The sequence below is a fragment of the Pristis pectinata genome, chromosome 9 (assembly GCF_009764475.1).
Source record: "Pristis pectinata isolate sPriPec2 chromosome 9, sPriPec2.1.pri, whole genome shotgun sequence".
Classification (NCBI taxonomy): domain Eukaryota; kingdom Metazoa; phylum Chordata; class Chondrichthyes; order Rhinopristiformes; family Pristidae; genus Pristis; species Pristis pectinata.
In genome coordinates, this window is record NC_067413.1 from 72,192,000 (window position 1) to 72,213,349 (window position 21,350).

At 40.1% G+C, this 21,350-nt stretch overlaps 1 protein-coding gene across 2 annotated transcripts in view; it reads right to left on the reverse strand.

Annotated features, from left to right (window-relative positions):
* Positions 1-1,235: 1,235 nt before the first annotated feature.
* alkal1 (ALK and LTK ligand 1) overlaps positions 1,236-21,350 on the reverse strand; it is a 35,394-nt gene continuing 15,279 nt past the window's right edge. For both annotated transcript variants that reach the window (XM_052023555.1, XM_052023554.1), the window contains exons 4-5: positions 12,501-12,577; positions 1,236-2,292 (exon numbers count right to left, since the gene is read on the reverse strand). In XM_052023555.1, coding sequence (XP_051879515.1) covers positions 12,513-12,577 — 65 coding nt within the window. In that variant the 3' untranslated portion in view covers positions 1,236-2,292; positions 12,501-12,512. The remainder of the gene's footprint in view (positions 2,293-12,500; positions 12,578-21,350) is intronic.

Here is a 21,350-nt window from a genome sequence, read left to right on the forward strand (position 1 = left end):
AATGTTGTTATTGTTAGGAAACAGAAATATGCTGTTTTTTCATAGACCATGATCATGCAGTACTTCATACATGTACTTTGGGCTTCAACCTTGGAATTGAAATCTTATGCAAACTCCTCCCACTGCTTCTAAACTACTAGTCTGTATAGCTTCCCCTGTTGGTAGAGGACCCCTTTTCTCTTCTATACCTTATATGCCAAGTCAACCAGAACAGCATTGGAAAATCAAGATGATTACTGTTGCCCATATTCTATCATGGGCTTCACGAGCCTTTCACCCCTTTGGAGTGAATTCTCCCTCCAGTTGTCAGCAATGAGTATATCCTCTTTAATAGGTGCAATCATGCTTTCAATCAGTTTGTCTTGTTGGTGTCCTGACCACTTAAGAAATTCAGCCCTGTTGCCAGGGAAATAATAATGTGGTGTCTCTGGTTCTGTGACTGGTATCGCTGGTCTTTACAGCCACAACAGTGAGGTGGAAACAAAAATTACATGTAACGAGGCAAACAAGTGAAAATTAACCATGCAATATTCACCCACAACATTTTCAGTGCTATTTAGTTCAGTGTCTCTTTAAACCAAACGTTATAGGTACGTGAAGACTACACAAGAGCCTAAGGTAAGAGTGAGGAGAGATCCGGAGGAGATTGGAGATGTGAGGAAAAGGGTGGGTTCTCTCTGGTGGGAGAAGGAAGACAGGATTGTTAAAGTCCAAACACTGCTTTTGGAACCTGTGTCTGCTGTACAGCAGGGAATTTTAATTAGGCCTTTTCTGGATAGTAAATGGCTCCCTCTGCAATTCTGCTAAGAGGTTCCAGAAAGGGGGAAACTTCCCTCATTTTTAGTTGATCACATTGTTGTGATTTCCATATTTCCTTTCCCCTGTAATGGGAGCTTTGGCTTACTTGAAAGATAACAAAGGTGAAATGGTACTGGGCCCTGGAGTGACCTCGAGCTGGTAGGCCTACTCAAGCTATCTAAATCCGCCTGCATACCATACTCACTTGGAGGGATTGGGGTGGTGGTGGGGGGGGGGAGTGGGTGGGAGGGGTGGGGGGGGTGGAGGTAGTGAGAAAATGATTAAAATGAAGCAATTCACTTTATTTTACAAGTTAAGCTTATGTATAAAAATCTTCATAAACTTCAACCCAAAATAGCACAAATACAGAATACCTAGAGCAATATTTGTTAATACTATAATTTATTCCATCAAACAGCATTGTTGTATTCCAGTCTTCTCCAATATTTATATTATTTGCATTGTTTTACATAAGTGCCTGTACCAATGGTAATTCATAATAGCTATGAGATAATATTCCAAAGCAAGGTACATTTTGAGCTTAAATTCTCAATGTGCAGTACATTGTAACAGAGCTTCAGAACTAAAGTATCAAACTGATATTTTCATTATTATTTGTAGAGAATAAAGTTCAATTTACAGCTCCTATGGAAAGTGAATTGCATTGCATTCAAGCTCAGTGCAAATAATGAAAAAGAGTCTTAACGAAATTGAAGAGGTATAATACAATGACATAATCCATTGTAAAATAATTAGTACATCATATTGGCCCATTTAAGATCATGAAGATTCTTTAAATTTAAAATACAATAATCAAACACTGACTACTTATAAAGAACAACATTCTCAATCAGCAGCGTGAAGCCATGTCACCAAAAGCGGGACAAACTCCAAATACGGATTGCAGTGAGTGTAAAGCATTCAATCAACGCTTATTGTGGTAATTAGTGTGCCTTCATTTTAGCTGTTCATCATAAGCTTTGTGAATAATATGGGCCTCTTTAATACACAACTTATAACCGTATAAGCATAATGCTTTATTTTCCATCCTATTGATTAGAATATCACCTTCTTTGGCACTACTGTTAAACAGAACTGCTAATGCTGGAAACGTATTGTCTTTGTCCATTGCCAGCACCTTCTAAGAAGGGAGGCCAATACAATGTGAACCTATTAAAATTACTGCTTCACTGGGGGTTTCTGTATTTTTACATTATTTCATCAGTGCAGATCATTATATAGAAAGTATTTCAATAAATAATTGGTTTATTTGAATTCTATGCAATAATATTACAAATCAAAGATAAGCTTAATTAACACACAAAGTGGAATGTTCTCACACATACATATTCACATGTAAATAAAAAGCATTCAGCAGTTAAAATAAACAATGCTGTAAACCAAAGCAACATCAGCTGTAATTCCAATCCATTTTGGGGACATTTTCAAGGCACTTCTGAGGCAACACAGATTTCCATCTTCAGTGACTTGGGTCTGCAAGGAAAAGAAACACATAATTTAAAAACTAAACTACATTCACTTCCCATGTAAATAATTCTAAATATGGTAAACTGTGTGTTCACTTATTGTAATTTGTTGTCTGGTATACAGACCAAAACTTCAAAGTTTAATATGAACTTACCCGACAACACTAGTGGTGTTGGCATGTTTTCCCTTTAGGGCTGGAAACCCATGATTGGGTTGGTGTGGTACTGAGAGTGGTGGTGCATTGGATGTGTACATTGGGCATCCTAATTCCCACTCTATTTTGCTTAAACTTTATGTTTCTTTTACAAACACACTGTATGTCTAGACCTTGCATTTTTTTCTCTATTCAATGACCTCTCCCATGTTTTTTCATCATCTTTATCACTGCCAGTTCTTTTTTGTTTTCTTTCCATTACACCCCCCCCCCCCATGGGCCTCTAAATTAATCCAACAGTTTTCTGGAAAGCAGACTGTGGTCATTCAATCCATGAAATCCCACCCTATGGCTGGAATGCTAACATTTCCTCCTTGTTCCTTCCACTCCTTCCCAGCCTAACAATTTTGAAATCGAAATGGGTAAATGGAGTTGAGATACAGAGCAGCCATTATCATTTGGAATGGTGTTGCATACTCGAGGGACTAAATAACTTATGCTGATATGTTCTGGAAACAGAGGAAAAGCATTTGATTTGATGGAAGTGTTTAAAGCTATGGATGTAGCAGAATAAAAGATATTAGAAAGTAAAGATTATTTGGCACTGAGAATGAAGGCAAGTGGGCAGCACACTAGAATATCGCCTCCGCCATCAGATTTCTGAACGGTCCATGAACACTACCTCATTAATCCTCTTTTGCTTTATTTATTTATGTTTGTAACTTATTATAATTTTATGTCTTTATGTTTTGCACTGTCCTGCTGCTGCAAAACAACACATTTCACAACATATGCCAGTGACAATAAACCTGATTCTAATTCTGATCCTGATTCTGATCTGCCCTATGATGAAGATCTAATGTTTGGCTCAAGTGGGAAATCAGGCTACATTAACATTACACCAATGTGTTAGGGATACCAATCCTCTTTATGATGTGGCTTACTGATCATGGTCTTAACAATCACTCCCAACTTGGATCCCAAGCTAGCCCACAGATTGAACTGGGAGGCGAAAGACGAATGGGCAGAGAGAGATTGACTGTCAATTCTTTCAGTACATGATTCTCTTGGTTACAAAGGTATACATTTGAAATGTTTCCTAATTATTTTGGATTATTGTAATGCAATTCTTCCTATAGATTTGAATTTGGTTTCCACATTCTACTTTTGTTTCTCCAATAAACAAAGCATTTTTACTTTAGGGCCGAAAGACATTTCACAGTTTTCTTGTATCTATCAATGCATCGGTGCTTTTCCTCCACATTATTTTTAGGGTAGGCATTTCTTCTATCACAGTGATTACAGATGTATATTAACACTTCTTGACAAACAGTAAATAAAACATCGTTATGCTTTTGTGAGAACTCAGTAAGGTAACGTCTATTTATGTAAAATCCTGGCCAATACTTTTCCTTTACAAAAACTTGGATTTATGCAATGCCTTTAACAACTCCAGAATGTCTTGGAGCATTTGTACCATCGACAAAGTACTTTAGAAATTTGGTTACTGTTGATAAGGGAAATGTCACAGACATTGTATCTCAAAAAACACTCCCCAAAACACCAAATGATATTAATTAGACCTCTACTAAAAATGCTGATTCAGGCATAAATATTGACCAAGATACCAACGATAACTCCATTTTGCTTCTTCCAAATATTGTCATGGAACTGGCATGGAAACGTAAAGTGGAATGGAATATTTTATTTCCATTCTTTAAAAGAACCATTTTATTCAAAAGAAAAATGTTGTAGTTGCTGGAATTCTGAAATAAGAACAGACAACTGTAGACAAAGAAACAGAATTAGCATTTCCAGTCAATGACTTAAGATCATCTAATACAAGGTCATCAACCTGAAATGTTGAATTTGTTTCTCTCTCCACATATGCCTCCTGACCTGCTGAGTTTTTTAACCTTCTGTTTCTATTTCACAATCATTTTACTGTTGGGCCATTTTTCCAAGTTGCATTCCTTGGCTGCTGTGTGGCAAGTCACATATGACTTTGCTTGGGAAGGCATGAAAAGACAGTGAACAGTGCAACAGATCTCCAAGACATGGTTAGTTGGTTGTTTGGAGTGATGCAGAATGGATGGAATGGCAAAGAGCTACTTGTAGTATGTTTATGATGTAGGTCTATGAGGGTCACCTGTATGAATCTTGCATTAATAAAGGCAACCCTAAAATCCTAGGCTGCAATTTCCTTAACACCTTCCTCATTCTCACTTTCCCCATCTTCCGTCTCTTCCTTCCGGAAATCATCTGCAGATGATCAACACCACAAGCTCCTAGACCTACTGCTACATTGTGAACACCACAACCATTCCAGGGACACTGAATGGTGTGGAATAAAAGGCACCCGCAGTTCCGTCTCCGCACATGAAGTATATCCTACCATACTGATGGCTCGTTCAATTATATTTCTGGTGACTATGCATTAATAGTTACAATGTTGTTGAGCTTCATAATTTGGATTGATAATTATTGTCATCTCCTAAATTGCTTCCCTGCTCGTAGCCATTCATTAAATCTGCCTGTAGCTCCAGAATCATCCAAGACCTTAGACTGCCACAGGAAGAAGCTGCCATGGAAACACTAGGGAATCATGCACACACCTGTACAGATTGAAATTGGAATTGGAATTGGTTTATTATTGTCACTTTTACCGAGGTACAGTGAAAACCTTGTCATAAAGAGTCATGCATTAATAGGGCACGGAAACAGGCCCGTCAACCCAACTCATCCATGCCGACCAAGATGCTCATCTAAGCTCATCCCATTTGCCTGAGTTTGGCCCATATCCGCCTAAACCTTTCTCTTGCACACTGTTCATACGGACCAATTCATTACACAGTGCATTGAGGTAGTACAGGGTACAGCAATACAGAATGCAGAGTAAAGTGTAGCAGCTACAGAGAAAGTGCAGTGCAGGTAAGCAATAAAGTGCAAAGTCATAACGAGGTAGATTGTGAGGTCAAGAGTCCATCTTATCGTACGAGGGAACTGTCCAATAGTCCTTGTGCAGCTTCTATCCCATTGAGGCTGGGATACCTGCTGGCGATACCTGCTTTCAGGCTTTTGTATCTTCTGCCCGATGGGAGGGGAGAAGAGAGAATGTCTGGGGTGGGTGGGGTCTTTGATTATCCTGGCTGCTTTACCAAGGCAGCGAGAAGTACAGAGTCCATGGAGGGGAGGCTGGTTTCCATGATGTGCTGAGCTATGTCCACAACTATCTGCAGTTTCTTGCAGTCATGGACAGAGCAGTTGCCTTACCAAGCCGTGATGCATCCAGATAGGATGCTTTCTATGGTGCATCGATAAAAATTGGCGAGTGTCAAAGGGGACATGCCAAATTTCCTTAGCCTCCTGAGGAAGTACAGGCACTGCTGAGCTTTCTTGGCCGTGGCATCTACGTGGTTGGACCAGGACAGGCTACTGGTGACGTTCACTCCTAGGAACTTGAAGCTCTCAACCCTCTCGACCTCAGCACCAATTATGGAGACAGTCCACCAATGGGCGTGGGGAATAAATCTCCAGCAGAGTCCCTGAAAAATCTTGACACTGAAAGGTTTAGGACCATTGTCAATTTCGCAGCTATTGCATGATTGTAAGTCCCAACAAAGAGAAGTTCTTCTTACAGTTGGCTACAGAAGTCTGCCAACAACCTGAGCCTCCTGAAGCATGTCTTTTCCATACCATCAAAGAAAATCACCCCTTCTGAACATGTTGTGTTGCAAGAATTGCCTCCTGAGAGCTATACTTCTCTGCTGATCCACTCTGGTCAGACTGCTCCCAAAGCAGGAACCAAATCTCAACCAGCAAACAGCCCACCCAATCAAGCTTCACATGATCCATGACTGTGACATAAAACCATATGAAATATTACTCCATTTCTGAAATTGCCTGATGTTAATCAGTGATACACATTGTCCAAGGGATTGCAGAGCAGCTAAATGTGCTCATGCTAATCGCAGAAGTTGGAGGGACGGAGACCAGCTCACTGCCATTGCCAGGCCCAACCCCATGCATTCCTCCAGATTAAAAACTCCCTCCATGTTTCTGGGATTCTGATGTAGGGTAAAGAACCTCAGAGTTTGGGGAATATGAGCAAATCCAAAAAAAAAATTTCCTGCAGCCGACACTGGTGGGGTCAGAGCAGTTGCAACCTATCTGCTCTGTGCAGGGAATATATAGACATGTCAAAGCAGCTTATCACCCTCTCCCAAACTGCAATGTGTTCTCCACCCCTGGTTCCTTGCCCTGCCCGACTGAACATCCATCTGCGCAATTTTCCTTTGATTCTGGGAATAAAGAATAGAATCTAAATGGTTCCAGAAGTGTTCACTTCTGGACCATTAAAATAAGCTAATAAAAAAATTAAATTAGCTTTTGGTTTCTAGTTTTCAATCTTCTACTTCCCAGTAGGAGCTTCTGTTAAAAAGAAATATCAAAATATAATGTAAACTTTAGGCAGTCCCATCACCCGCCTTTCTCTCTCTCTCTTTCTCTCTCTCTCTCTCTCTTTATCTGTCTCTACCTCATACCCACCAGCCACTGTCTCCCAACTCCATCTCTCTCCCTCCTCACCTGGCTCTCCATCTGCCCCTCATCCCCCTCCTCATCTGGTTCCACCTATCACCTGCCAGCCCCTGCCTGACCATTCCCTCTCCCCTCTTTATTTCCCTATCTCTCTTCTGCACTCTCAGTCTTAAGGAAGGGCCTTGACCCAAAATGTCAACTATTCCTCTGCCTCCATAGATGCTGCATGACCTGCTGAGTTTCTCCAGCAGTTTGTTTTTGCACCTAAAGACAGTTTTATGTAAACTAATGCAGAATTATTGAACAATTAAAAACATTAGGGAGGAATTGGCTATTTTGTGCTAGACCTGTAGATGCCAACTGTTATTATCACAACTCATTTTGCATCTGTAGCACAGATGTTAACAAGCTAATCCTGGAATTAAGTGGATAGCAGGCATTAATTAAAATGAGAACCAGTCTTCAAAAATAACTTGTTCACCATGTAACTTCCACTGATACTTTAAGGGCATCAAAAACAATCATTGAGTGTGGACCATCTGATTCTATACTATGATAACTACACAGGGGAAAACAATAAATCAATGTCCATGTTAATTTGCCCTAATTGAAACCAGGGAAGACATTAAGTAGTCATCTCTTGTATAAAGACCCTGCCACTTAATGCACAGTTCAGGACATGTCTGTTTTGTCACTTAATATTCAGGTTAATTGTACATTCAGGGAGCTTTCCTTTAACACTGTAACAGAAGTATATTTTCGGTGTCTGGTGTTTTGTGTTCAGAACCCATCAGACCAGCTCCCGGTATCTGAATATTCAAAGGGATTCTGTGAGTTGGGGTGTGTCTCCATTGTAAAAATGTAATTCCGCAAAAGTTACCTGCCTGCACTCAAAATGTTAGTTAGATAGGTAATTATTGCCATTGAAACTGTAGTTAATCATTTATTATTGTCTGTGTTTAAAAAGTATGAAACAACACTGTACTGTTGAGTGTGGAGAGAATAGAAATAGGTTCTCCAGAAGGCCAGATTCTCCATACAGGACTAAAGACTTTATATCTGAATCCACGCAGTATATAAAACAAGGTAGATGAGCTTATAGCACAGTTAGAAATTAGCAGGTATGATGTGTGCATCACAGAGTCATGGCTGGAAGAAGATCACAGCTGGGAGCTAAACATCCAAGGATACGCATCCTATCAAAAAGACAGGTGGGTGGGCAGAGGGGGTGAGTGGCTCTATTGGTTAAAAAAATGAAATCAAATCCTTAGCAAGAAGGGACATGGGATCAGAAGATGTAGAATCCTTGTGGATAGAATTAAGAAACTGCAAGGGTAAAAAGACCCTGATGGGAGTTATATACAGGCTGCTGAATAGTAGCCAGGATGGGGTACAAATTACAACAGGAGATAAAAAAAGGCATGTAAGGAAGGCAATGTTATGGTGGTCATGGGAAACTTCAATATGCAGGTAGGCTGGGAAAATTAGGTTGGTACTGGATTCCAAGAGAAGGAATTTGTAGACTGCCTACAAGATGGCTTTTTAGAGCAGCTTGTGGTTGAGCTCACCAGGGAAAAGGCAATTCTGGATTTGATTAGGGAGATTCAGTTAAAGGAACACTTAAGAGGCAGTGATCATAACATGATAGAATTCACCCTGCAGCTTGGGAGGGAGAAACTAAAATCAGATGTATCGGTATTACAGTTGAGTTAATGTAACCACAGAGGCGTGAGAGAAGAGCTGGCCAAAGTTCATGGGAAGAGGACCCGAGCAGGAATGGAGCAGCAATGGCAGGAGTTTCTGGGAGTAATTCGGAAGATGCAGGATCATTTTATCCCAAAGAAAGGCATTCTAAAGGGAGAATGAGGCAACCGTGGCTGACAAGGGAAGTCAAAGACCGCATAAAAGCAAAAGGGAGGACATACAATATTGCAAAAATTAGCCAGAAGATAGAGGATTGGGAAGCTTTTAAAAACCAGCAGAAGGCAACTACAAAAGCAATAAGGGAGAAAAATATGAAATATGAAGGTAAACTAGACAATAATATAAAAGAGGATACCAAAGGTTTATTCAGATATATAAAGAGTAAAAGAAAGGCAAGAGTGGACATCGGACCGCTGGAAAATGACGCTGGAGAAGTAGTAATGGGGAACAAAGAAATGGCAGATGAACTGAATAAGTATTTTGCATCAGTCTTCACTGTGGAAGACACCAGCAATATGCCAAAAATTTGAGAGTCGGGGGCAGAAGTGAGTGTAGCCACTATTATGAAGGAGAAGATGCTGGGGAAACTGAAAGGTCTGAAGGTAGATAAGTCACCTGGGCCAGATAGACTACACCCTAGGGTTCTGAAAGAGGTAGCTGAAGAGATTGTGGAGGCATTAATAGTGATCTTTCAAGAATCACTGGAGTCAGGAATGGTACCAGAGTACTGGAAAATCGCGAATGTCACTCCACTCTATAGAAAGGGAGGGAGGCAAAAGACAGGAAATTACAGGCCGGTTAGCCTGATTTCAGTGGTTGGTAAGATCTTAGAGTCCATTAGTAAGGATGAGGTTTCGGGATACTTGGAAGCACATGATAAAATAGGCTGGAGTCAGCAGGGTTTCCTTAAGGGGAGATCTTGCCTGACAAATCTGTTGGAATTCTTTGAGGAAGGAACAGGCAGGATAGACAAAGGAGAGTCAGTGGATGTTGTTTACTTGGATTTTCAGAAGGCCTTTGACAAGGTGCCGCACATGAGGCTGGTAAACAAGATAGGAGCCCATGGTATTACAGGAAAGGTACCAGCATGGATAGAAGATTGGCTGACTGGCAGAAGGCAAAGAGTGAGAATAAAAGGGGCCTTTTCTGGTTGGCAGCCAGTGACTAGTGGTGTTTCTCAGGGGTCAGTATTGGGTCTACTACTTCTCATGTTAAATGTTAATGATCTGGATGATGGAATTGAGGGCTTTGTGGTCAAGTTTGTGGATTATACAAAGATAGGTAGAAGGGCAGGTAGTGTTGAGGAAGCAGAGAGTCTGCAGAAGAATTTGGACAGGTTCGGAGAATGGGCAAAGAAGTGTCAGGTGGAATACAGCGTAGGGAAGTGTATGGACATGAACTTTGGTAGAAGGAATAGAGACATAGACTATTTTCTAAATGGGGATAGAATTCAGGAATCGGAGGTGCCTGGTGCAGGATTCCCTGAAGGTTAACTTGCAGGTGGAGTCAGTAGTAAGGAAGGCAAATGCAATGTTAGCCTCAGAATAAAAGGATGTCTCTTTAGAACAGAGATGAGGAGGAATTTCTTCAGCCAGAGGATGGTGAATCTGTGGAACTCATTGCCACAGATGGCTGTGGAGGCCAAGTCATTGGGTATATTTAAAGCAGAGGTTGATAAGTTCTTGATTAGTAAGGGTGCCAAAGATTACGGGGAGAAGGCAGGAGAATGGGGTTGAGAGGGAAAAATAAATCAGCCATGATCAAATGGCAAAGCAGACGCAATGTGCTGAATGGCCTAATTCTGCTCCTATGTCTTAAGGTCTAAGGCCTGTTTGTGATAATAAAAACCTTTATATCTACTAGCTTCAGTGTCTTCCGTGACTCAGTCCACAACACATTCCAGATGAGAGTGAGCAACATCAAGCAGTACACACCTCATCCAACCTCATCTATTACTTTTGGTGCTCCTGATGTGTCCTTCTCTACATTGGCGAGCCCAAACACAGACTAGGCAACCAATTTGCAGAGCACCTGCTCAATGTCCACCCAAGAACTCCATTATGTGCCATTTCAACTCCCCTTCCCATTCCCACGCTGACCTGTCCATCCTCGCCCTTCTCCACTGCCAGGGTGAGGCCCAACACAAACAAGAAGAACAACACCTCGTATTCCACTTGCATAGTCTATAACCCAATGTTATGGACATTGAATTTTCCAATTTCGGGTAAGCCTTACCTTCTGTGTTTACTCCACTCCCCTCTCTCCTTCTGGTCCACCTCCAGTCATCCCATTTTTGTCCCCTTTCCCACACTCCTCCTCCAGTCCCTCATCACCCATTTTCATCCCCCTCCGTGGTTCCATCCACCTGCTACCCACACATTTTACCCACTGGATCCCTGCTTCCTCCAAATGGTTCCACCCACCCTGTGCCTCTCCCCTAATTATCACCTTCCTTCTTTATCAGATTCAAGCACCGGTAACTTTGTCTTCCTACTTATCACCCACCTAGCTATCCTCATCTTCACTCTTCCCTCCCTCCACCAAGCTCCATCTGCCTTTGATCTGCCTCCAGCTATCACCCACCTGCCTCCGTCTCACAACTATTCATTATAGTAAATATTCATAGTGAAGACACATACCTTGAATGGTCAAAGGCGTTACAGTAAAAGTTCAATCATTAAACATTAATAAATTAAGAAATACCTGTACTTTGTGCATGGTCTTACTAATTTACTGATAAACATGTAAAAATATTTATAGTTTCAATGCACATGAATAATTGTAGAGATTAACTGCAAATTCTTAGACATTGCAGGTGCTCTGCAAAATAGTCCGCAATGGCCACCCTGAGCTCCCAGCTGTACACCATTTCAATTCTCCTTGCCATTCCCACGCTGACCTGTCCATCCTTGACCTTCTTTATTCCCAGTGTGAGGCCCAACACAAACTAAAAGAACAACACCTCGTATTCTGCCTGGGTAGTTTACAAACTGATGGTATGAATTTTTCATGTTCAGGTTGCCCCTACCATTCATTTGCTTTTCTTTCTCTCTCTCCCTCTCTCTCCTGATCCACCTCTGGTCCTCCCATTTCTGTTGCCTTTCCCACACCCGCTCCAGCCCCCCCCCCCCCATCATCCATTTTGTCTTCTTCCTGGTTCCATCCACCTACTACCCACACATTTCACCTACCTTATCCCCTCCCCTATCTGGTTCCATCCTGCCCTTCATCTCTCACTTAATGTTCCTATTATCACCTTTTAGATTCCAACACTTGTAGCTTTGTGTCCCCACTTATCACTCCAACTTCCGTCTCCACCTCACCCTCCCCTCTGCTCACCCACCTGCCTTTGTCTCTGCAAGACCATCCCTCCCTCTCCTTCACCTGGCTCCATCTGCCCATTATCCTTCACCCCTCCTCAGTCCACCTGTCATGTACCAGCCACTGCCTCATCCTTCCCCCTCTCCTTTTTATACTGGCTATCTTCCATCTTCACTCTCAGTCCTGATCCAGGATCTCAGCCTAAAACATCAACAGTTCCTTTCCCCCCAACAGATTCTGTTCAACAGCTGAGTTCCTCCAGCAGTTTGTTTTTTGCTCTGGCTTCCCAATTATCCTCATGTGATTTGTAGCTTGCATTTTTCAGAAGGCTGATCCAACAGGCTTCCAAAATACGCCATGGAAATATTGCAAACATTTAAAATTAATCAAGTTACTGATCCTGCCCCAACCCTAAATGCCTCAACATTAGCTGTCAACACAGGGTAAAGAAATTTCAGCCTCTAAAGCTACAAACATTTCATGCATATATACTTACATGGCAAAATATTTAGTGTTGTGTACACAAAGGACTCACAGCTAATCTTGTAAGCAACCTTGCACACCTTTTGTAATCTGAAGCAGAAAAAACAAAATGGTATTGTATAATTAAATATTTATAAAACAATTACTTCTGTGAACAACTTTAATCAAAACGTCTTGACATTATTGAAGGTTTTTTTATTAAAATGCTAAGGTTAAATGTAATATCAGAACTGTACGAAGAATAAAATTTTGGATACACCTGGTCCAGCAGTATGAACTACAAGGATGTGCATTTTACCAAATTTAAACACATAAAATCAGATTTTCACAGACATCAATAGATTGAAATTAAAAATCTTCAACTGTGTCGAACCTTTTAAACTTCAAAGTGTTCCAAAGTGCTTTCCAATCCGTGACATGATATTGACGTGTTATAATGTTAAATTGGCAAAAGCACTTCACCTATAAGTGGATCAGTAATGATTATACTACAGAGGGGGGTAAATGTAACTCCCATCAGTTACAGGCACAATATGTCAGCCTGAAATTCAATCACATTTCAGGTCTCAAGCTTCATTCCCACTGAATTAGAGAACTGTGAAGGTAATAAGTCTGCTCATCTAATGGGGCCTGACTAATTCCAGCCAATTCTGACACTTACTAAGTCCTGTGAAAGGGGAGGTAAACTGAAGAAAGGCTGGTAGCAACTGACAGTACTGCATGGTGGAGAAAAGAAAATAGGTTCACCTCTCCTGCCCTCACAGAAATATCACATTTCTCCAACTTCTGTGCACTACAAAGATCACTGCTTAGACTGCCGTTATTACAGTGACTTGGGACTTAGGATACAGGAATGGGTATCAGGAGGGAAGTTTGGCCATACACAGTGAAAATATGCTTCCTTCCTGCCCTGTATTTTCTCTGCTCTGCATGATAGCTTTTGTGCTGTTGCTGTGGCTGTCATGGAAAGTGAAATGCTTCCTAGGATCTCTAATGGCAATGACAGGGTAGCTGTGATCTCTGCAGGCAACTGTCATTGGGAATGATGGAAGTTGTATTTCAATACTCCAAAGATGAGAGGGAAACACCTGAACAATGTTTTAAAGGTAAATTTCAACAATTTCACAATTTTCTAAAGATCCCTTAACTAGGTATTAATGCTACATGTAGCATTCACTTAGCACACTATTTGTGGGTGAAATCCAGTTTCTAGGCAATAATCTTTTCTTTTTGGTAAATCTTACTTTTTTTTGCTCCCTGTGAAGAATAGGTATGAAATATCAAAGAACATTCCCTTGATGTAATATGGCAATCACCTACATAATGTATTTTAAAACAAAAACTTGGTATTACAGTCTTATTGTGAAATAATTTGCAAGAAAAGATCCAGTAAAATTCTGTAAATACATATCACAATGTTAACACAATAACAATGTTATAATAACCTGAAAGCCATTCACACTTAGACATTAACTAATTCTAACAGATCAAAACCTGTACTATATTAACATATTCATTGTTGCAAAATTCACTTTTTTATTAAGGAAACTTTTTTGTTGGAAAACAGGTGAAATGTCAAAGATCTATGTGAGAAAGATGGTAATTTCTTTGTTCTGAGGCATCAGGAAAGAATGATTTGGAGTAAAGACTGTGCAATAAATTTTGATTTCAACACTGCTTAGAGCAAAAGAGGAGCATGAAAGATGGTGTATTTGACTAAACACAATGGAAAAGTTTAAGGGGGTTGTCCTGTTGACAGATTGATAAGAAGTAAGAAATAATGGTTTCACTTGTATTCTGATCAAAACTGTAAGAGAATTATTAATTAGTCCTACTCCCCAAATCTTTCCCCCACAACTGAACAATTCTCTTCCTTGTGCATTGTGCAGGATTCTGCCAGCTTCTCGTGGCAGATGAAATTCTAACATTAGAAACTTTGGTTCTTAAGATTGAAAAAAAAATGCATTTGTTCAAAACATTTTGGCTTGATGGGTTTCCTCAAAGGTTTCTCCTGTCTAATAGAATGTGTTTAATAAGCAGTAAATCAAAGACACTTACAAACAAAGAAAAGCTATCTGCAGTCTAAAATCATGCTATAAAGCTTTCAGTGCTCTGCTTCTTATGTACACAATCTACCTAAGCCAGCAGAGGTATGAATTTGTATTGTATATGAATAGGATGGTGTACACAATTTCTTCTCACTTAAAAATTATATATTCAGGTTTTATTTATGATAATTTTTATAAGCTTTGGTGATTCAATGGATGCCCAATTGAATTAGGTGTAAGGGGATCATAGTGCCCAATTAAACTGCAGCCATCCAGCCTGATTCGGCTGGACATAAAATTCATGCCACTTTATGTGATTGTATACAGGATATCATGATGGTCATCGCCCAGCATTCAGGAAGAATTCATGATGCTCTTATTCTCTGCCTGTCATGTGGTCTTAACATTGAAGCCACCACACTAAACAAATTGTCTCAACTCATGAAAGGCAATTAGTTTAGTAAGACATTGCAGCCACATATGCTTATTGCTGGTATCCTACTTCTAAAAGAGGTATTAGTGAGGTATTAGTGATTAATACACAAGATGATGTAACAGTCATTGTAATACAATTAGCAGTGTGGCCAAGAGGCTCATAGTAGTCATAAATATGAGAAAGTGTGCAGGGTATTTTAATGTTAAGTCTCAATCCTAACTTCTTGTGATTGTTGGCAGGTAAGTGATGTTTGGTGCACTGTGGCTGAGGTTAGCAAGAAGACTTGGTCAAACATGAATTTTTCTGATGCACTTAGTGAACTTGTCCAAGTGTGAGAGGTCACTGAAATGTATGCAGATGCATAACAAAAACTAAAAGTGCTGGGAATACTCAGCAGGTCAGGCCACATCTATGGGAAGAAAAATAGAGTTAACATTTCAGGTCAAAGACCCTTCTTCAGAACTGGGAAGGAGAGAAAAGAAGCATGTTAAACTGCAGGGAGGATGGGGGAGGAGGGATGTCTCTGCTAGGGTATAACTGGGGTGACCTTGGGGATAAACTGTAATCTGGTCAATGGGAGCAACTAGAGAATGAGAACATAGACAAAAGAATGTAAGAGTTGCAAAATGAAGAGCAGGAGGACATGCCCGGCAGGTGAGGTGGGCATGCCCTCCACTTCCAGAGAACACAAATGAAAAGGAAAAACAAACAAGCTGAGCTAGTTATGTTCAGGTCTTGGGGCTCCTCTCCTCGCATCTGCACCTGCATCTTTGCACTGCCATTCAGCATGTGCCTGGAAGGCCTCCTGGCCCTCAGAGAATAGAAAACACCTTTACTCTTCCCCATTGTCTTGACCAAGATCTCCAGTGTTGCATTGGAAACTATTTCATAATCTCATAATTATCTGTTTCAAGACCTCATAAGCTTCTTAGTGAATTCTACCAAATACTGTTGAATTTGACACTTGTGGCAACCTAACAACAAGAACCACTCAGTTGTATTTTTTAAGAACTCAGAACACATGCCTGTAAATGCGCTCACCCATTTTTTCCTTCCATTAATTTAAGTGGAAGGAAAAACAGTGAGTTTCAATTACAAATATGCACTCCAATTGTTGATTATCATATTAGTGCACTGGCAGGAATTGCTTAATACTTGAAAGTACAACCAAAATGTTGTCATTTAGTTTTCTAAACATCAGCTCTGCTGATGTACTGGTTGTAGAATCTATTCAATATATAATCCCAATTGTGCCTTGCCCAGACTTCCCAATTTGAAATGAACCTGATTTCCCAACAGACATTTTGGGGTTAATTAATGAGGCCATTCAATAGACATGTATGGATTCATTTTAGTTGTTAGATTTCATTTTATAGGAGTTAACAGCAAGTTTTACAAATTTTACATTGCTCTGCTTACGGAGTAAGCCTCAACCTCAGAAATGGATGCAAAAAAATCCTAGTATGTAGTCTTCTGAAACAGGATTCATTAAGTCAGCATGTGGCTTACAGTTTTTTAGTTTTTGCTCCATGCATAAATTGCCTTTACCGGTAGTCTATTATTTTTGAACCTCTACAATGTTCTGTCCACCGACAGTTGGATTCAATGTTCTGTGTTACTATTGGCTTTGACTTTGAATTACATGCCAAATTGTCCTTGGATTTACACGAATATAACTTGCAAAGTATTAGTTTTGCATGAAGTCAAATAGACAACCTTAATGATACAAATTTTGATCAGAAATCATATTCTACTACGTACTAATAATTATTGGTACTTTTATTAAAATATGAACGTTTAATGAGGTCACATTATTGTCTCTCTGCAATCAATTGCACTCCTTGGAAGCACTTCACACTGAATCTAGTCAGCCCCAAATGTATTCCCACCATCTGGAAGACATCTCCTTTAAGTTGCTGCAGCTGCCAAGGATGAATATGTTGGCCAAATATATGGTATTAATATGGAAAGTGCAGTCTAGCATTAACCTGGTACCTAAACAGTTGAATTCAGATATAACCCGAAAGAAAGTGAATAAGAAATGGGACCTAAAGACATGTGACTGCAAAAAATACTTTTTTGTCATCTGCAAAAAGTCCACTAAGAAATTAAAACAAAATAGCAGAAGGAAATATTGCCAAAACAATCCCAATAAAAAAGAAACTAAAGGACATTTAAAAATACGTATCACCAATCCCAAAAAGACACAAACTAAATACTGTGATACAAAGATGTTGAAGGCTCTCTCTGTTAGATATGCCCCAAAGTTCACAGATTCCGAAATAGAAGTAATCATGCATATAATTCATCCCCACAACCTCCCAGTCGTTAAGTGGAGCTGCTGAGAACTAGGTCTGCAAAAAATTTCAAGAAAGACATTGATAAGTTTTGCCAGCCTAAGAGTAAAAGGTGAGAATCCCAGCAGGTGCAGTGATTAAGATACAAAAGAAAAACTGCTGGAGGTAGTCAGCATGTCAGGCAGCACCTGCAGAGGTAGAGCAATGGTTGATGTTTTGGGTCGAGACCCTGCATCAGGATTGATACAGGTTCTCAAGCTGAAACAATGACTATTCCTCTGCCTCTACTGATTCTGCCTGTCATGTTGAGTCCCTCCAGCAATGTTTTTTTTTCCAGATTACAGCACTTGCAGTCTCTTGTGTCTCCTGAGTTAAGATACAGATCAGGCATTGGGTGAGATTGTGCTTGCACCTCATGTCTGTCTTTTGCAGCATGCGCGATGGCTCTTTCGGTCGCAGGACCCTGCTGGACTTGACGCAGCAGCCCTACTAAAGGGAAGAATGGACAGAAAGTCATGTCTAGACTGCAGGGAACAGAAACTGAGGCCATAATGCTCTTCTGATACTTTGTGCTCATTAAAAGCACAAATGATGAAAAAAATAATTAAAGTCATAACTTCACTTAAAACCACATTCAACCCATAAAGTTAATAAACATAATTAAAATAAATTGAAAAAGTAAACCACTTATGTTTTTTGCTTGAAGTTTAGTTGTGCAGTAGCTGAGGCTGTCATGCAGCTGAGTGTTTGCATAAGATGTTTATCTCCCCTCATCTCAGCACAATGAGGTACCACCCTCGGAATTAGTGGTTAGTCCAGAGGCATAGCAGGAGGTCATATGTGTCTGTATCTGATCTCCAGAGTGTTCTGCACTACTCAGTAGCAGATTGCAGGTGCAGAAATATGAAATGAGCTGACAGGCATACTGCAGCAAGCTGAGCATTCTCTCTGGACCTGCTGGCTGAAGAGCAGCTCAGTCCAGCCCATTATCTAATTGAATGGTTCAAAAGGATACACAGGATCAAGCCTATTTCTATTCCAATGTTGCTGCTGGTCTATACCTGTGGGAGTTGCAAATTAATCACTTGTCCTATATAGTCACGTAAACAGCGGATGATACTCACCTGACAATAAGTTTTATTATTGTTCTAAGACAACTAATAACTTCCTGTGAAGACAAAAGTTAAGGAGATGGGCAGTGAAGAGCAAAGCCCTTTGATGGAAATGTTTTTATTGTATTTAAGCAAACTGGCAGAAAATTTCCTAATAAAGTGCTAGGATTTATTTCTGCATTAATCCTATACAATTTACTGCAGAAGTACAAACTAAAAGGGTTGGATAAAACTGAATTCATGAGTAACAAAATGACAAAGCAGGATTCAGATGAGAATCATGAATGAGTTCATGCCTTAGCAGGTTCCTGGCTACATCACGTTTTGTAATAAACAGGAAAGCAAGCAAGTTAGCTTGCCAAAACCGCATAAAAGGGAACAACCATTATAGACATGTTTTGGTTAGGTTGCATTACCAAGTATCCTAGGCTTAATACATATTCAGGAGAAATATGCATTTACTCAGACTAGACTTTCAATAAAATGAGTTACATCATTATTGCCCCTTTAGAACAAACATGAACTTACTGTGGGACACAAACATCAGATCAGGAGATAACCAGGTAAGAAAGAGACAATGGAGACACAAGAGACTTCAGACCGGAAACGTTGACCACCTGCTTTTCTCCATAGATGCTGCCTGGCCTGCTGAGTTCAAGGCATTATCGACATTTTGGGTCGAAACCCTGCATCAACCAGGCAAGAGAGAGACAATGCTTGCCTGGTTCTTTTGCTTTATGCATTTGCTTTATCATCTGGCAGGATCAATAAGCATCCAATGCTCATCACATATGAAGCAACGGAGGTGGCTTCCCAACATTAAGCACCTCATTCCTTGCAATAAGGAAGCATACAGCAATGCTGTTGTACCCACATAGTACCACCCCCTTTATCCCAGGCCAATACATTGAAAATTTACCTTGAATTTCATTGGGACCATGGGAAAGCTAGTGGGAAATATTCATGAAGGGCATCAGACCAGATATCAGTTGTTTAAGTTATATGGGTGGGAAAATAATCATCAGTTTTATTTCATTATGGAATTATGGGGTCATTTTTGCCTCACAAGTGTTAAGTATCAACTGGGCAGTGCACAAAAAAGAAAGTCAGTGGGGAGAACTACTTGCCAAAAACTAAAGTTGCTTGAACTTACTTCCTTTATATTATTGGAAGAAAAACCGAATGGATTATATAAGAAATGTATGCCTAGAAATTCACTGAAGCTTCTAATGGTTGCTGCAATGACTGTTTTGTTTATGGATCAGTTGAGTGGAAACTTAGTAGCATCCAATTTCCAAGGTATCAAACACTATTTTTATCACCCTGACACCTGCAAAATTAAGTCCAGGGCCAGTCACTGGTTGGGGGGGGGCGGTGTGGGGATCAGGGACTGGGGCAGTCAAAGAGGAACTGGAGGAGGGAGGTTGCAATAGAGAGGCAGAGTCAGGGTTCAGAAGGTGGGGTCACGCCAGATGTCAGATGCAATGAATGCTAAGAGCCAAAACTGATTAATTAGCTTGGAAATTTGGTTGGGCCTCGAGTTTTTTGCCTAGAATGGATTTCACCCCTTTAATTTGGTGTGCTAAACATGTACTGCACATACCACTAATGCCCAATCAGATCCCTCGCAAAAATACATGTAAAGCATAAATTTATGCACTGAAATAGCACCAGTGCAGTCCAAGATACAAAAGCCTGAAAGCACGTACCACCAGGCTCAAGGACACCTTCTATCCCACTGTTATAATACTACCAAATGGTCCCCTGGTACGATAAGATGGATTCTTGACTGCACAACCTACCTCATTATGGCCTTGCACCTTATGGTCTGCCTGCATTGCACTTTCTCTGCAATATAACACTTTATTCTGCATTTTGTTATTGTTTTCCCTTGTACTACCTCAATGCACTGATGTGATGAAATGATCTGTATGGATGGCATGCAAATCAGAATTTTTCACTGTACCTTGCTATATGTAACAATAATAAACCAATTTACCTCATAGGAGCAAGATGAATAACGCCCAACTGCAATGCTTTTACTGTGCTAATCCCTGGGAAAGGTATCAAACCATAAAGAAATTTTCTCTCCATGACTGCCACAAAATAACTGCATTCAAGGCTGTCATTAAGGTGCAGGGTAGGGGAACAAAACCATCTTCTTTGAATGCAGACACCCCTCTAGATCATTTGCTCATTGACTCCAAGCCACAAGTCACCCTACACTATCACCAATGAGGGACAAATTACACTGTTTATCTGCCATGTGCGAAGTACAAAAAGGCTGCAATCAGTGATGGAACAACCAGAGATGACATTTCAAATACCATGATCATTGAAAATTTTTGGCTGGCAGAAGGTGTGTGCAAGCCATAGACAATTACTGTCAGTACGTGACTTTCAATTGACATCTAATTGGCGATCTCAGCACAGTGGACATTTTTTATAGCCATTCAATAAAGGTCATAGTTCATAAGAGAGATGTGCAATTGGCAGCCAGGAAACTTCAGAACTTCTAAGCTGAATTGTGCACAGGTATATTCTGGGTTAGTTTCTCATTTGATGTGGTTTCACCTGGAAATGATCATCAGTGCACTCCATCCCTGGATTAAATGGCTTACATGCACAGTTTCAATTTGAAAGGCAAGCACTAAATTGATCCAATTTTGTGTACTTTTGGCTTTGTTTGAAAACTAACAAAAATACATTTCTGGCATTTTTTACTTAGTTGCAAAATGTTCTGCATAACAATGAATAATAACCACATTTACAAAAAGTAGGGTGATATGTGATGATGAAGCGGATAGCAGTTACAATTTTTTTCTGCATCTGATTATACCAGGGGATCCCATTCCAATAACTTCTGCCTCTGATTATACTTCACTATCAAGTTTAAAAAAATAAGGAACAAAATCTAATGCTGTAACAAATTCTATAATGGAATGCTTTGACTGTAAATTGTTATTTGCT